Source organism: Podarcis liolepis (genome assembly GCF_965112155.1).
Source record: "Podarcis liolepis genome assembly, chromosome: 10".
NCBI classification, from domain to species: Eukaryota; Metazoa; Chordata; class Lepidosauria; order Squamata; family Lacertidae; genus Podarcis; species Podarcis liolepis.
The window spans coordinates 66,588,378-66,605,773 of record NC_139562.1 but is presented as its reverse complement, the minus strand read 5'-3'; the positions used below and the strand labels follow the sequence as shown (position 1 = coordinate 66,605,773).

At 45.0% G+C, this 17,396-nt stretch overlaps 1 protein-coding gene across 2 annotated transcripts in view; it reads right to left on the bottom strand.

Annotated features, from left to right (window-relative positions):
- WASL (WASP like actin nucleation promoting factor) overlaps window positions 1-2,828 on the bottom strand; it is a 34,024-nt gene extending 31,196 nt beyond the window's left edge. For both annotated transcript variants that reach the window (XM_083463614.1, XM_083463615.1), the window contains exon 1: window positions 2,074-2,828. In XM_083463614.1, the coding sequence (XP_083319740.1) occupies window positions 2,074-2,187 (114 nt within the window). In that variant the 5' untranslated portion in view covers window positions 2,188-2,828. The remainder of the gene's footprint in view (window positions 1-2,073) is intronic.
- Window positions 2,829-17,396: the final 14,568 nt, after the last annotated feature.

Below are 17,396 nucleotides of genomic sequence, written 5' to 3'. Positions count from 1 at the left end.
TCAATTAAATCAGAACAAGTCTTTAGTAGCTCGCTCACAAGAAGATTTACTATTTATATTTACGTTTTAGAAAATAAAACAATGGCCCAGAAAAATAGATTAATTCAGACAATGACATGGGCCCAAACATTACATAATGGTGGTGGTGATGTATTACTGCCCTTCATCGTAAGATCTCAAGGCAGTTCACAGAATAAAATACAAGCCAAAGCCAGGATGATACTGTATTTCTTGGGATTTACTTTGTCTAAGAAATTGGAAAAAGAGCAAAAAGTTTCAGTGCAAAGGCTTTGAACAGTATTAGTAACAATGTTGGGTGCCCAATAACAATAAAAGCAAATGTCAGAATTCTTAAGCTTGCAAATACCTACAGGATACTAATAATTAGGACTAAAAAAAGAAATCTACCAAGGATTTCCAGTCTTTTTAAAAGATCCCTCAGTGAAGTGTATTTACATGGGTGCACCCGCCATGTCAGCCTATTGTTTAAAGGGAAACAAAACAGAGTACATTCTGGTTTTGCCTGGCCCAGATCATACCACCTTGTTTCCTGAAAGTTCACGAAATCCTACAGGTACAATCCAGGCAGACCGATTCAGGCCTGCTCTAACCTGCTGAACTTTTCCACGAAGCGTTGCAACAGCTCTATGACTGACACACTCATACCGCAGAGCATTACTGGGACTGCCCTTTTCAAAATATACCTGTCAAGAGAGAAGCATAGAGGAAGTGGGAGAGCAAGTAACCAGTAGGAACCAGCTAACAGCAGCCGAGCAGTATCATTGCAGCTCACACCTGTGCAAAACAAGCAAAGTGCTGTGACTGTACACCTGTGAAAGACGTGTCCCTGGAGTCCCCTGCCAGATCTATTTCCTCCTGCAAGCACAGAGCAGTGCCAAAGTGCAACCCAACTAAGGGGGCACCTGGAAGGGAACACAGAGAGGCGGGGCAGTGAAAGCACCGACTATTTTTCCTGGCACAGTGTTGCTTGCGGCTGTACTCACCTGCGCCCCACATTCCCCCCACTCACCGGACCAAAAAGAGGAAATGCTGATGAACGCCTCGCCCGAATGGAAGGAAAGGAACACACCTCCACCCCACACACCTTGCTTATTTCCCACTACGACAGCCGATAGCTGGGCAGGGCAGGTTGAGAAAAAAGGAAGCAAGCAGCTGTTATGTGGGAAAGGCCTGGCAAGCGGCGTTCCTGTTCTCCCAACCCCAGAAAGACCAGCAAGGCATCTGCCCCCCCCCCCGATCTTGACCAAAAGAGGAAAGGGGCAGCCATCCCCATGGGAGTAGATGGGGGGCCAGAGCAGCAGCTGCCACCCCCCCCCAATTCAAGTAAACAAACAGAAACACTTGGCTAAAAGTAGAAAATGTAGAAAGATTTGGACAGATTTTTCTGAGCACTTGGGTTCAAAAGAAAGTAATTTAATCGTTGAGACATTTCATTCCGAATCTGCTAGAGTCAGAGGACGATGACAGGTGGGTGTCCAGCTCCCTCTAACATAAACCTTGGCTACTTGCCCTCCCCCCAAAACATAAATCCCGAATACTTGTTCCAACATCAGTCCTGATTACTTATCCCAACAAAATCCTGACTACCTGCCCCCCCATAAACCCTGGCTACCTGCTCTCCCCCAACAAGCCCTGGCTACCTGCCCCCCCTAAATCCTGACTACTTGTTCCAATATAAACCCTTGGTATCTGCCCCCCAACACCTGGCTATCTGCCCCGCAAACATAAAATTCTGGTTACTTGCCCCCTGTAAAATAAATCCTGGCTATGCCTATGGGGCTCACCCCCCACTCTAAACCCTTTGCTCCCACCCAAATGCAGCAGCCCCCCCCCCAAGTCGCAGGCATATTTTCCCCACAGCAAGGCCCTCAGAGGTCAACGGGGCTCTGCTGGCCAAGCGTCGTGGAGCCCCAAGCCCTCCCTGAAGCCGCGTTCACACGCACACGCGTCCTGTACACATCCCCCCACGCCCAGCCCGGGGTGGTAAACACGGGCCACTTCGGGTTGTTGTTTTTTTTCCCCCAGGCCCGGCTCGGCCCTCTCCTCACTCACCACGCATTTCTTGCCCAGGAAACCGAAGAGGCTCTCGTTCTCCTGCGGGGTGAGCAGCATGGAGCCCACATTGGTGATCCGCCGCGGCGGCGGAGGCTGCTGGTTGTTGCTCATCGCGCCGCTCCGAGATGCCGGCCGGCCGCTTCTGCTTCGGGGCTCCGGGCTCTCGTGGCGGCGGCGGCCGCGTCCCCCCGGCTCTTGACCAGCAGCGGCAGCCGCTTCCGCCCCGCTGGCTACTGCGGCAGCGGCGGCGGCGGCAGCATCGGGGCGGCGACCGGAGACGGCGCTGAGGGGGCTGGGCGAGCTCTAGGCCGGAGCCCTTCCTCCTCCTCCTCGGCCTCTCGCTTCACTCCTTCCCCCCTCAAACGCCCCGCTTCGCCCCGGCTCGGGCCGAGCGATCCAACATGGCAGCAGGGGGGCGAGGCGGCGAGAGAGCGGGCGGCGTGAGGGGAAAGAACTCGGCCGCCGGGCCAGGGAAGCAAGCGGAGGCGAGAGGCCCGTCCTTCCTCCTCGCCCTCCCTTTCCTGTTCCTTCTTCCCCGCCGGCCTGAGGAGAAGGAGGAGGGGACTGAGTGGCGGCGGCGGCGGCTGCTCTGCTGCTTCTCGCCGCTGTTCCGCGCGGCCCGGTTAGTGGCGCGGCCCGCGGCCTGCGCCGCTTAAATACCGGCCGGGCTGGTCGAGCCTGACTCTCGCCGGGGAAAGAGGCGGCGGCGGCGGCCGGGAGATGGAGAGGCGAGGCCGCGGCTCGTGGGTTGTTGGCCAGGGTGGGAGGAAGAGGATGGGTGGAAGTTCTTCTGCTGGATGGGGAGCAAACTGTGGATGATAATGATAACAGTAACAACAACATTGTAAATAAGTGAATAAATCTCGCAACAACAACAACATTCTAAGTAAATGAATAAATATAATCACCCTCAACATTGTAAATACATGAATAAACCTCACAATAACAATATTCTAAATAAATGAATAAATCTCATAATCAACAACACTGTAAATAAATGAATAAATCTCACAACAACAATAACAATATTCTAAATAAATGAATGAATAGCATCAACAGCAACATTGTAAAAAAATGAATAACTCTCACAACAACAATATTCTAAATAAATGAATGGATATCATCAACGGCAACATTGTAAATAAATGAATAAATCTCACAACAACAACAATATTCTAAATAAATGAATGAGTATCATCAACACCAACATTGTAAATAAATGAGTAAACCTCACAACAACAGCAACAATATTACAAATAAATGAATAAATCTCATTGCATTGAAAAACCGAAAAACCCCATAATAATTAATAATAATAATAGTTAATTTATATGCCACCCATCTGACTGGGTAACTCCAGCCACTCTGGGCGGCTTCCAACAAATCATTTATTCAATTTATATTCCGCCCTATACCCGCCCAATAAATGGTTTTATTATAAATCATATAGTAAAGCCACTATACGTTGTATAGTCCAACGTATAGACTATAGAACATCATAATAAAACGTTAGAAAACTTTCTTGAGCCTTTAGATGTCTTCTAAAAGGTTGTCCTGATTTGTCATGTCTTTGTTATTATTGTTTCTTCAGTTGATATACCAACTTTATCCAAAGCGGAGAAAGAGAGTGAAAGGGTAACATAAAATTTCCTAGTGGGTAAGCTGAATAAAGCAGTGTATTCTTCATAAAGGGATGCACTCTGAGTTTTAGGAATCTGAATAGAGGTTACGAGGGCAAAAAGGAAGTGCCACCTCTGACATCATTAGTCTTCATTACATACCTATGGTTGTGGGGAGTATACAGGTATTCCCTTGCATACTATTAAAAATAAATGGATTTTTAAAAATCCTAAAGTATAACACATCCCAGTGAGACGAGGGAAATTTTAGAGACTACCTGTGATCTGCATTCAAAACAAAAGTGAATCTGCAGTGTAGTTTCTTCTGCTTGAACTACAATGTTATCTGAGCATATGAGGATGACCTTAAACAGGTCGGATCTCAGAGTCCTGTTTTGGGCATCACATCATCTAGATTTTCCCTGTTTTGTGCAATGCCTGCAATATATAAGTCATTCAAATATAAAACAAATGAGAGAGTGGGCAGGGGGAATAGAGAGATGGTTTAATGCAACCAGCAAAAGTTGTGTCACAGGGACAATAGCCCCCTGGCCACAGTAATATAGATATTAGTTGTTTAATTTTAGTCATTTCTATATTGCTTAATCATATTTCTAAGCAGCGTACATAAAAGGAAGATGGTTGGCTGAAACTTCTTCATATATTTGACTGCGATTCACGTTAAATAGATATACAGTAGCTCTGTTTGAAACTGCGGGACTATTGCGATTATATGATGTATGGTGTCCCGTTATTAAAAGCACACATACATGTCTTTTCAGTCGTTGAGACCTAAGAATGCGTGTCAGCTTGGTTCAGCTTAGGGATCGCAACTCACTGTTGCCAAGGATTACTCTGCTAGCACATGACTTCTCTATTACTGATGATGATAATGATTACAAAAGGTGAAGAAGAACCAGCCAGTTGGTCACCTTGTCCTGCTTGAACAGTACTTCCGTTGTGGAACAACATAGCCTCCTACTTGGGAGGTGGTGTTCATACAATTGGCAGGCCGTGATAAAAATAGCGATGGAGGCTGTACACATCAGTCAGGGGCATGTCTACTTATCCAACAACATAGAGCTCTCCACCACGGCCACCGCCATGTGGGTAAAGGGTGAAGCCCCCCCGCCTCCAGTAGAGCTTGGCTTGGTGGGATAGCAGTGGAGTTGGGGCAATTGCACGTCAACAAGGCACAAAGATGTTCTCCAGTGCTTCAAACTCCGTTCTCATGAGTAAGGCTCTATTGCTGGAAGAATCATGCTATCCTTGTTTTATCTCACTCCTACAGCCAAGTTTATGGAGAGACCTGCCAGATTGATGGCAGACCCTCCAAATGTCCCGATTTTCCGGGGACAATCCCGGATTTAGAGGAGCAGCCGTGTTTTCTGATTTGATCCCGGAATGTCCCACTTTTCCCATTTTCACCAGACAAACATTGGAGGGAATGGAGTTATCAGATCCCTGAGCCATCTGAAGGCAGGCCCCTGTATAGGGCAGTTTTTTAAATGTTTCATTGTGTTTTTATATATGTTGGAAGGTATATATACATACAAACAACTATATGAATTTCAGAAGACACCTGAAGGCAGCCCTGTACTGGGAAGTTTTTAATGTTCAATGTTTCATATTATATATATTATATACAGGTATGTATATATGCATATGGGGCGCGGGTGGCGCTGTGGGTTAAACCACAGAGCCTAGGACTTGCTGATCAGAAGGTCGGCGGTTCGAATCCCCACAACGGGGTGAGCTCCTGTTGCTCGGTCCCAGCTCCTGCCAACCTAGCAGTTCGAAAGCACGTCAGAGTGCAAGTAGATAAATAGGTACCGCTTCGGCGGGAAGGTAAACGGCGTTTCCGTGCGCTGCTCTGGTTCGCCAGAAGCGGCTTAGTCATGCTGGCCACATGGCCCGGAAGCTGTACACCAGCTCCCTTGGCCAATAAAGCGAGATGAGCGCCGCAACCCCAGAGTCGGCACGACTGGACCTAATGATCAGGGGTCCCTTTACCTTTTATATATGCGTGTGTGTGTGTGTGTGTGTGTGTGTGTGTGTGTGTGTATTCAGTTGGAAGCCACCCAGAGTAGCTGGGGTACCCCAGTCAGATGGATGGGGTATAAATAGTGTTGTTGTTGAACAGGACGTCCCTATTTTCATCAGAGAAATGTTGGAGGGTATGTGATGGCTGGTAGCATTGTTATGGAATCCAGAGTCTAGGTCGAGCTGCAGTGCTGATACATTTCCCAGATCTTCATCTTTCACATCACAAAACAGAGACAGATTAATAGACCTACAGGCAACTGTAGCTTTATACAAATAATGAACAATTTTGCAGCTGAATGTTAAGTCGGCTTACGTACCTGGAGATCCCGCTGCATCATGCTTTGTGCAACTCAGCTGGAATTTGGACGGGCTGCCAACTCTCAGACCCTGGCACATCAGAAACGTTGGCATAACGCGACTGGAAAAGAGCATTTTTGTTAGAAAAAGAATTTTGACTACCGTCTGTTTTCACAGCTGACCAGATTCAACACATATCAGTGCCAAATACACCCAGGGAATTCTGAAAAGCTTGCAGAGAAACCTCACTTCGTTTAAAAAAATAGCTTTGCTTTAACATTCCTGGTACTGATTTGAATAATCAGAGTTGGTACTTTTAATGTGCTTGGTGCTTTTGTTTTAACAAAAGCTCCATCATTAGAAACTGTATTAAAGTTGAATTGTTCATTCGAATTGCTTCGAGATGATTATGTCATCACTTTTAGGCCCAGTGTGGGAGTATTTGGCCTATAGCATGGGTAGGCAAACTAAGGCTTGGGGGCTGGATCCAGCCCAATTGCCTTCTAAATCTTTATGCCCTTTTATTTAAAATGCATCTCTGGGTTATCTGTGGGGCCTGCCTGGTGTTTTTACATGAGTAGAATGTTTGCTTTTATTTATTTTTATTTAACACATATCTGGGTTATTTGTGAGGCATAGGAATTTGTTCATTTCCCCCCATAAGATATAGTGAAAAAGTTTGCTGACCCCTGGCCTATAGGATGTTACTGAACTACAACTTCCATCAGTTCCAGCAAACATAGCAAATCTACACTTGTGGCTGAAAACAGATTAACATCAGAGCTAGTCATAACTCAGAAAGGAAGGGGGGATCCAAAGTGGGGTGCCACCACTAAGAAGGCTTTTGCATACCCTCCAACATTTCTCTGATGAGAATAGGGAAGTCCTATTTAATAACAATCATTTAATAATTATATTATTTATACCCTGCCCATCAGACTGGGTTGCCCCAGCCACTCTGGGCAGTTCCCAACATTTATAAAATATATAAAACATTAAACATTTTTTAAAAAACTTCCCTAAACAGGTCTGCCTTCAGATGTCTTCTAAAGGTTGTATAGTTACTTATCTCCTTGGTTCAGGGGTTTGCATAATTCCACACCCTCCAACATTTCTCCGATGAAAATAGGGACATCCTGCCATACCCTCCAACATTTTTCCAATGAAAAGTGGAACATTCTGGGATCAAATCAGAAACCGGGACAGATTCTGTAAATCCAGGACTGTCCTTGGAAAATAGGGACATAGAGGTTCTGCTTTTGCCCATTTTGATACCCAAGCAAATCTCCCTACAGGCATTCTCTCAGGTAACCACCTCTCAAGTTGTTTTAGGGCTATATATACCAGTATTACAACCTTGAAAGAATACTAACCACCACCCTCTTTTCGGAGCAAAGCACTGGTTAATGAGAACCGCAGAGATTTATTATGGGGAAGTTCCTCTTCAGCATGGAGACCTTCAGCCTAACCGTCTGCCTAATGATAGACTCCCTGAAGCTCCCGCTTCTTCAGAATCAATCTCTCAGAATTCCCCCTGAATGCTGTTAGCAAAAATAAGCTTTGAAGACTGACAGCCAGCAGTTACGCAGCCCACCCAGGGGCACTGAATAGCCAGAAGTCTCAGGAACAGCTTAACAATAGTAAAAGAAGAAGAAGAAGAAGAAGAAGAAGAAGAAGAAGAAGAAGAAGAAGAAGAAGAAAAGGTGAGATTTCAGCATGACTTTCCAAGTCTCAAACAAGCTAAAAAGGCATTGGTATGGAACAGCAAGTCTCCTAATATTGGTTACTCAATTTTGATTTCATCCATAAGCTAGTATCCCTGTCTCCTCAGATAATGAACGAAGGCTCTTCATTCCTGTGTGCTTTCTACCCACCTCAGCAGAGGATGTTACCAAGGTATTGAACCAGGAGATGGGGGTGGAATTGTTGCTGACTTCAGGGTATGCTAGTGAAGGACACCGTCAGAAAAGAATATTGATTTGACTGTGAAATTCCCGACCAATAGAGGGCTTTTATTTCACCTCAGAAGCGTATGCCGATCTTACCTACTTACGATACAATACAATACGATAATCTTTATTGTCATTGTCCCATACAGAGCAACGAAATTGAATATATATATATATATATATATATATATATATATATATATATGCTTTCGTAGATTTTCACGGGTACAGGAATGCAGGTTTTGGTGTCTTCGGGTGTCTTCCCGTGTAAGAGTTGGGGTGTCTAGGCGACGTTTCGACGAGGTCTCACTCGTCATCTTCAGGCTGGTGCTTTCGGCTTCTTGTTACTGGAACAGAGCCTCTGTTCCAGTAACAAGAAGCCGAAAGCACCAGCCTGAAGATGACGAGTGAGACCTCGTTGAAACGTCACCTAGACACCCCAACTCTTACACGGGAAGACACCCGAAGACACCAAAACCTGCATATATATATATATATATACACACACATATACACAGGACATTCAAAACCAACAAGCCTGTTATCCCAGCTATCCCAACCTGGTTAGCCCCCTAAAAACTCTGATAACCCATTTTTAAAATACAATATACAGTGGTACCTCGGGTTAAGTACTTAATGCATTCTGGAGGTCCGTTCTTAACCTGAAACTTTTCTTAACCTGAAGCACCACTTTAGCTAATGGGGCCTCCCGCCGCCACCCTGCTGCAATTAGTGTTCTTATCCTGAATTAAAGTTCTTAACCCGAGGTACTATTTCTGGGTTAGCAGAGTCTGTAACCTGAAGCGCATGTAACCTGAAGTGTATGTAACCCGAGGTACCACTGTACTCCCATAGAGATTCCTTACACTGCATTTAAAACCAAAATCGCATTTGGTAGAAACTGTTTCTCAGGCGGCTAGTCCTAGTCTTTATAACCCTGTACTGTCTTCCAGAAGGCAGAAGCTGAAAGAGATCATTTCCCAGGTGTGCACTATCCTGAGCTATCTCTACAGCTTTCTTATGGCACCTGGAAGCATAGATTTGATCCAAGGTGGGAAGAGTGCACCCAATTATTCTCTCCGCAGTCTTTACAACCCTGGACAGCATTGTTTTTTCCCTGACCGTGCAGCTCCCAAAGCACACACACAGACCATAAGTTAATACACTCTCAACAGTACAATGGTAAAATGCCATCAATAGGTCCTTGAGTCAAAACAAAAAAATTCCTTCCAGTAGCACCTTAAAGACCAACTAAGTTAGTTCTTGGTATGAGCTTTCGTGTGCAAGCACACTTCTACAAGAAAATTAGCAAGGCCAAGCTATTCTAATTGGCATTTTCATCAATGCCTTCTTACTAATTTTAATTAACTTGTCACGTCTGTTGTAAACACTTGATAGATGACACATTACAAGCACACGTGTTACTTAGGCAGCTGATCTACATCCCTTTGGGTCCTTGCCATTTAATTTATTCTGACTTGGAGGTGCACTTAGAAATTTCTAGATATTTAGTGGCATTTTATTTCACCATCTGAAGCTGGTCTAGATGCTGAACTTGTTTATCACATGAACATTAATACTTATTTCAATATAAGAACATGGCTGTTTCCAGATAGGGATAGGTTGGCCATGGTTACTCATTCTCTGGTGAAGCTGGACTACTGTAATGCACTTTATGTGGGCCTTCCCTTGAAGACTGTATGGGAATTCAGAGGTAAAAGTGGACAGAAAAGACACAAGATTTACCCACTCTGGAAGAATGGCAGATGAAGGTGATGGACTATATGGAACTGGCAGAAATGACTGGCAGAATCCGAGACCAGGGAGAAGAGTTGGTGGAAGAAGATTGGAAAAAGTTTAAAGACTATTTATAGAAATATTGTAAAATTAATGAATGTTAGAATGATGTTGGATAGAAACTAAGTGGTCTCTAGCTGTAATGCTATAAGGGAATATGAGAAAATGGATTATTAATAGGTAAAAATTTAATGTTACAATATTTTAAGATTGAAGACTAGGATGAATAAAGAGGGGAGGGATTTGCTGAATTAACAAATTGAACTGGAATACAGAAAAGGGAGGCGGGAGGAGGTCCGGGAAATAAGCAAATGAAAGATAAGTGACTGAAAGACTGAATTGTTTTTAACTATTTTTATTTTGTATTTTTTTGTTTTTTCATTTTGTAATATTTTGAAAACCTTAATAAATATCTTTTAAAAAAAGTGGACAGAAGAAATATAAATTTCCCCTTTTGAACAATAGGCTCTTTCACAAATGGGAAGCCACTCTAGAAAAGGCCTGTTCTCGTGTCGCCACCTTTCAGACCTCTTGTAGAGGAAGCACATGACGAAGGGCCTCAGAAGATGATTTCAGGGTCTGGGTAGGTTCATATAGAGCATTATCAGAGTTGAATAACACATTCCAGTCAGACAAAAACAGTTAAGGTGCAAAACAGGGCACTGGGGAGAATCCTAAGGAACAGACAGAGGAGTTTGGTGGTCCAGATCTGGCCGGCAGACCTGAGGTTGCCCACCCTTATTCTTGAGCTTCCTAGAGCTTCTTCATTCTCTGTGATTGCATTCAAAGAGGTTAATAATTTAGGGCACAATCCAAACTGCAGTCTCTATGCAGTAGTGGGAGCACACAAACTTTGTGTGCAAAAGTGTTGCTGAATGAGGGTGGGGATTGGTGGTAAGAGAGCGCAATTTAGACGGCAGCATGTACAGAGGGTGCAGGAAGTCTGCAGCCGGGTTCCAGATTCACCAGTCAGTACATGTGTTCTTGACTGACTTGCTCAGAATGGAAATCACAGAGTTAATTTGAATTTTTGCCTCGCCATTTTGGACTCTTGCGAGGAGGAGTAAAGTGATTCTGTGATCGCGAGCACCCAGGAATACAGATTGCAATACAAGAACACAGTGAAATAAATACTCTGAGACAGGAGACAATTTGCTAAAACTAAAGAACAAAGAATCCTCACCGTGAAATTATAAGGGAGGTATTCTTAGACCGAGGGCGTTTGGAACGTTCCCTCGAGAAACAAAAGGTTCGGAGAACTGAAAAGCTAGGCATAAAAACACAATGCTTAAGAACTAATTTTAACATGTAGGAATAAATGGAGCAAGGTACAAACTGTAATGGGAAACCATCTAGGCCAGTGAGCAAATGCATTATCAGAGGAGTCAAACTAGGAAAGGAATTAGAAGTGATGTGTTTTACTGGCCTTGTGCAGGTGGGTATTGTTGGGAGGGTCAAAAAATCAACATCAAAAGTTGTCCCAGGCTCTGCTGCTATCTAGTACAGAGAAAGCATTCCTCTTTGCTTATTTTTAGTTAGTTGCTGCTTCCTGTCTTCCATAAAGGTCCCCGTAAAGGGACCCCTGACCATTAGGTCCAGTCGTGGCCGACTCTGGGGTTGCGGCACTCATCTCGCTTTATTGGCCAAGGGAGTTGGCGTACAGCTTCCAGGTCATGTGGGCAGCGTGACTAAGCCGCTTCTGGCGAACCAGAGCAGCGCATGGACACGCCGTTTACCTCCCCGCCAAAGCGGTACCTATTTATCTACTTGCACTTTGATGTGCTTTCGAACTGCTAGGTTGGCAGGAGAAGAAGAAGAAGAAGAAGAAGAAGAAGAAGAAGAAGAAGAAGAAGAGGAGGAGTTTGGATTTGATATCCCGCCTTTCACTCCCTTTAAGGAGTCTCAAAGCGGCTAACATTCTCCTTTCCCTTCCTCCCCCACAACAAACACTCTGTGAGGTGAGTGGGGCTGAGAGACTTCAAAGAAGTGTGACTGGCCCATGGTCACCCAGCAGGTGCATGTGGAGGAGCGGAGATGCGAACCCGGTTCACCAGATTACGAGACTACCGCTCTTAACCACTACACCACACTGGCTCTCAGTGTGCTGGGACCGAGCAACGGAAGCTCACCCCGTTGCGGGGATTCGAACCACCGACCTTCTGATCGGCAAGTCCTAGGCTCTGTGGTTTAACCCACAGCGCCACCCGCGTCCCTCCTGTCTTCCATAGCCTTCCATACACTAATACAACAAACAAACAAATGCATTTTCTCAATTTATTCTAAATTATTACAGGCAATAGCATCTTTACTGAAAGAGCCACTAACACAATGCTTTCCAAACTTGAGTCTCCAGCTGTTTTTGGACTACAATTCCCATCATCCCTGACCACTGGTCCTAGTAGCTAGGGATGATGGGAGTTGTAGTCTAAAAACAGCTGGAGACCCAAGTTTGGAAAGCACTGCACTAAGTGATCATTTGCTCCCCATTTGATTACTATATCATTTGAGCATTTTGCTTCCCTAGTCAATGCCCTCTGCATGACAATGCTGCTATTTTAATGAGAGCATGAGGTCATCTTAGCATGTGAGCCATCTAATTTTGCAATGTGATGTTTGGGCTGTCTTTAGGCGCTGTGTCACGGCTGTGTTTCTCCTTTAGGATTTTCTGCTCTTTGGCGGATGCAGTAATAAAAATAGCACACATTTCCCACATGGAAGGAATTGAGAGGAGACTAAAATACTAACAATTGGATGTTATTGGTTGTAGAGAAATCAATAATTCCATAGTATATTACTGAACTGTAGGGCTTTTTTCAGCTGGAACTCACCAGAACTCAGTTCTGGCACCTCTCTGGTGGGCGCCATTGGAATTATAAGAGACCAAAGGAGGTGTTCATGGTGAGTTCTGGTGCCTCTTTTTTCTGAAAAACAGCACTGCCAAATTGTGTGATTCAGTCAAAAAAGCTCCTAAGAGTTATTGAATGGCGGTGATAAAACAGAGCATCAATAATTTCTTCCCTTTGAGATTGGTAGGGTGGACTGGTCTGCTTGACTCGTTCTCTGTTTATGAGTCATTTTGTTTATGGGCTCCACCAGGAATGTAGCACACATTGAGATTGCCTGCAGTGTTATTTTGGCACTGTGGTATTTGGGGAATACTTTTCCATGGCCACTATAGTTCCACTTAAGTCACATTTTGGAAAGGGTTGAATCAAGCAACTAGTCCATGCCAACATATCTGAAGGAGCGTCTCCACCCCCATCGTTCAGCCCGGACACTGAGGTCCAGCACTGAGGGCCTTCTGGCAGTTCCCTCACTGCGAGAAGCCAAGTTACAGGGAACCAGGCAGAGGGCCTTCTCGGTAGTGGCGCCCACCCTGTGGAACGCCCTCCCACCAGATATCAAAGAGAACAAAAACTACAGTGGTGCCCCGCAAGACGAATGCCTCGCAAGACGAAAAACGCGCTAGACGAAAGGGTTTTGCGGTTTTTGAGCTGCTTCGCAAGACGAATTTCCCTATGGGCTTGCTTCGCAAGACGAAAACGTCTTGCGTTTTTTGCAAGTTTGTTTCCTTTTTCTTAACACCGTTAATACAGTTGCAACTTGACTTTGAGGAGCAACTCATAGAACGCGGTGTGGTAGCCTTTTTTGAGGTTTTTGGTGATTTTTGAAGCTTTCCCAAAACTTTTCCGACACCGTGCTTCGCAAGACGAAAAATTCGCTAGACGAAAAAACTCGCGGAACGAAGTAATTTCGTCTTGCGAGGCACCACTGTACCAGCCTTTTAGAAGACATCTGAAGGTAGCCCTGTTTAGGGAAGTTTTTAATGTTTGATGCATTACTGTATTTTAATACAGTGGTCACTCGGGTTAAGTACTTAATTCGTTCTGGAGGTCTGTTCTTAACCTGAAACTGTTCTTAACCTGAAGCACCACTTTAGCTAATGGGGCCTCCCGTTGCCGCCGCGCCGCCAGAGCACAATTTCTGTTCTCATTCTGAAGGAAAGTTCTTAACCTGAAGCACTATTTCTGGGTTAGCAGAGTCTGTAACCTGAAGCGTATGTAACCTGAAGCGTATGTAACCTGAGGTACCACTGTATTTTGTTGGAAGCCGCCCAGAGTGGCGGGGTATAAATAATAAATTATTATTATATTATTATAATATCTCTAATTCAGAGCATGGGCTGTTTTGTGTGGATTCAACCCTCTCAGTTCAGATATGTAAAGTGCTTCAGTCTGGTCCATACTAGCCTCTGAGAACTGGGTGGATCAGCTTGGAAGCAGTCTTCCCTTGGGATGTGGAAACTGGCCCTTCAGAAGTTGTTGGATTACAATTTCCATCATCCCTGACCATCGGCCATGCTGGAAGAGGCTGACTGGAGCTGGAGTCTGGCAACATCTGGAGTTGAGCAGGATGCTGCTTTTTGTCCTCATCAGGATCATTCCATAGATTGTGCTAATAAAAGCTTGCACTGATGAAACAATATGCCTAGGGCAGTGATGGCCAAACTTGGCCCTCCAGCTGTTTTGGGACTACCGTTCCCATCATCCCTGACCACTGGTCCTGTTAGCTAGGGATGGTGGGAGTTGTAGTCCCAAAACAGCTGGAGACCCAAGTTTGGCCATCACTGGCCTAGTGCTATGTTGAATTCCATCCTGTATGTCATGCATATCCAACTCCCAAGAGACTGTGATCTACTCTCAGTATAAAAAAACTGGAGGGAGGAGGAACGTGCATGGGATGGGTAGATTGCCCAGAATTGCTGAGGGTTTTTTTCAGAGGGAAGTGCCCCCAGAGTTGTTCTTCACAGAACTCTCGCCCAATGGTTGCCATTAATTTGATTTGAACTGATTTTATAATGAATTGATTTTAGAATGCTGTATTATTTTACTGTTGTCAGCTGCTCTGATCCCAGCTTTGGCTGGGGAGGGCAGGATATAAATAAATTATTATTATTATTATTATTATTATTATTATTATTATTATTATTTATTATTATTAATTGTTGAGCTTTTGGGGGAGGATTGCACAGAGTTTTTTTAGCTTTCCCCCCATAACTTTTTGTACACGATAAGGATACCGTGATCTACCAGGATCAGCTGGGGATCTACCGGTAGATCACGATTTTTGCTGTATGTTTACAGCACACCCGATCTTCCCATGATTCAGGGCATTTTCTTAAGCTCAAAAATCAAATGCAATTGTCTCAAAAAAATAGATTGAGCCTCAAATTCCTCCCTCCCACCTCTGTTTAATTCTAATGATTGATGAGATGTTGAGAGTACAAAATGGCTTGCTGGCTGGGGCAGAGCTGCTGCACTAGCATCATGGCAAGTGGGTCGCTGTTGCTTACTGTGAGGCAGTGGGGAGGTCAGCATAGTGCAAACACATTGGCTCTGCTGGCGCATTTGCCCCACACTGACCTCCTCGCCGCCTCACCCTTTCCCAGCTGGTAAGCAACAGTGATCCATCCACCCAGCAAGCCACTTCTGATGCAAAGACAAAGGTATCAGTGAGGTGCCAGAAGAGACAATTTTCAAAGAACTTTAGTGTTAAATCATAGGGGCAATTCCAAGCTATAACCGTTTTTAGGTGGGGTTAAATCACATAAGGGAAATTCAGGTATTGCAGTAAAAGTTGACTTGGTGCTATTATGCAATATACCTGTTCCCACCCATCTGTACTACTACTTCTTTTTTGCAGTGAGAGATAAGAAAATGGACTGAATCAAACCTGCCTGCAAACAAATCAAGATCAATGCAAACAGACAGGTCCTCTGGAAGTGACCAAAGCAGAAGTGGAAGTGGAGAACATGCATTTTAAAGAGGGTGGGGATCTCCACCCCCCTTAAAATAACTACCTTTCAACTGTACTTTCCAGTACTTAATATTTAAGCAGAACAGAAACTCCACAGAAGATGCTTCTTAAACTCATCAATTTCTGACTAACTCGGACCTCTTTCAGGACAAGCGCAGACAGGAAACAATATGAGAAAGGGGTTTTGTGGAAGGTTTCCTCTTACTTCATATTTGCGGTTGGGCAAGAAATACTTCAATCGCATCCGTCTGTTTTGACTCTTCTTTGGCACTAGGAAAGATTGAGTTGCTCATAAGCTCGGGTGGTGTCAGAGGGCATCAATAAGCACATCAAAGCACAACTTGAAGCGTTGGTACCCTACCTGGATTAATTGAGGGGTGTGCCCATCCCTAAATTAGAAAGCAATTAGAAATCTAGCAAGCAAGAGAGCAGTTTCTGGTGAGATCTTGCAAGAGTTCATCGAGATCTCACGAGATCTTGCTGAAAACTGCGGCTGCAAGTGTGCAACCCCTGTGGTGGCAGGGTTGGAGTGCCTGCAGGGGGTGCTGCCCCATGGGATTCCACCACCCAAGGCTGCTGCTTCAACCCGCCTTTGGGGCGGGCCCTGCTAATGGGTCTGACCTCATACAATGCCTTGGGCACATTACGTTAGGTTTCTGTTATGCCACTGTGCAGTTCTTGGAGTTACAAGACTCTGTTGACATTCCAGACTGTTGGAAGTCTCACGGAAGATGGATGTTGAAGTTACTGGTTTCCTGTTTCTTTGCTCTGTTGTTTTCTGTCTCTCACAGAGAGCAGACGCATATTCTTTTCTGTCTTGCGTAGTTAGAAATAAAGTAGCAATGTAGCATATATTTCTGGCTCCTTCTGCTGCTGTCTGAGTACTCTGCGCAATGGAGAGTGTGCCTGAAGTCTCATTCAAAGGTTTAGGTTGTTAATCACCATCAGATGAGACCCTGGATGGGGTTCTGAAGATATGGCTGGAGGAGTAGCCATTACAGCTCGGTCGTACGGAGGCGCCGACATTTTAGTTATGGGCGCCAGACCATGCAGCTTATCTTCTCTGCGTGTCAAGAAGGAGGCAAAGCAGTAGGAGGGAAAGAGAGGATTTGGGGTTGAAGAATGAGCAGGTGAAGAAACGGTTAAGCACCACAGCTCTGCTTCAAAATCTGCCTTCTCAAAACTTCTTTTGAAGAAGAAGAATAGAATGGGACTCTGTGGTGGATGTTTGTGTGCAACATGCAGTTAGTCTTTGAAGCTGTAGTTTTATGCTCACTTTTGAGAACGTCTAGCGGGTGGCGCTGTGGGTTAAACCACAGAGCCTAGGACTTGCTGATCAGAAGGTCAGCAGTTCGAATCCCCGCGATGGGGTGAGCTCCCGTTGCTCGGTCCCTGCTCCTGCCAACCTAGCAGTTCGAAAGCACATCAAAGTGCAAGCAGATAAATAGGTACCGCTCCGGTGGGAAGGTAAACGGTGTTTCCGTGCACTGCTCTGGTTTGACAGAAGCGGCTTAGTCATGCTGGCCACATGACCTGGAAGCTGTACGCTGGCTCCCTTGGCCAATAAAGTGAGATTAGCGCCGCAACCCCAGAGTCGGTCACGACTGGACCTAATGGTCAGGGGTCCCTTTACCTTTACCTTAGCAGGTTTCACCCCTGAGTAGACAGGACCGCATCACAAGCATTCTCCGGAAAGCAGCCATAAATCGGAGCATCGACTCATTTTCTGCAAGTTTATCATGGCAAATGCGCCTTAACTTTTAACAACCACTTTGCGAGTGTATTAATGGAAGGA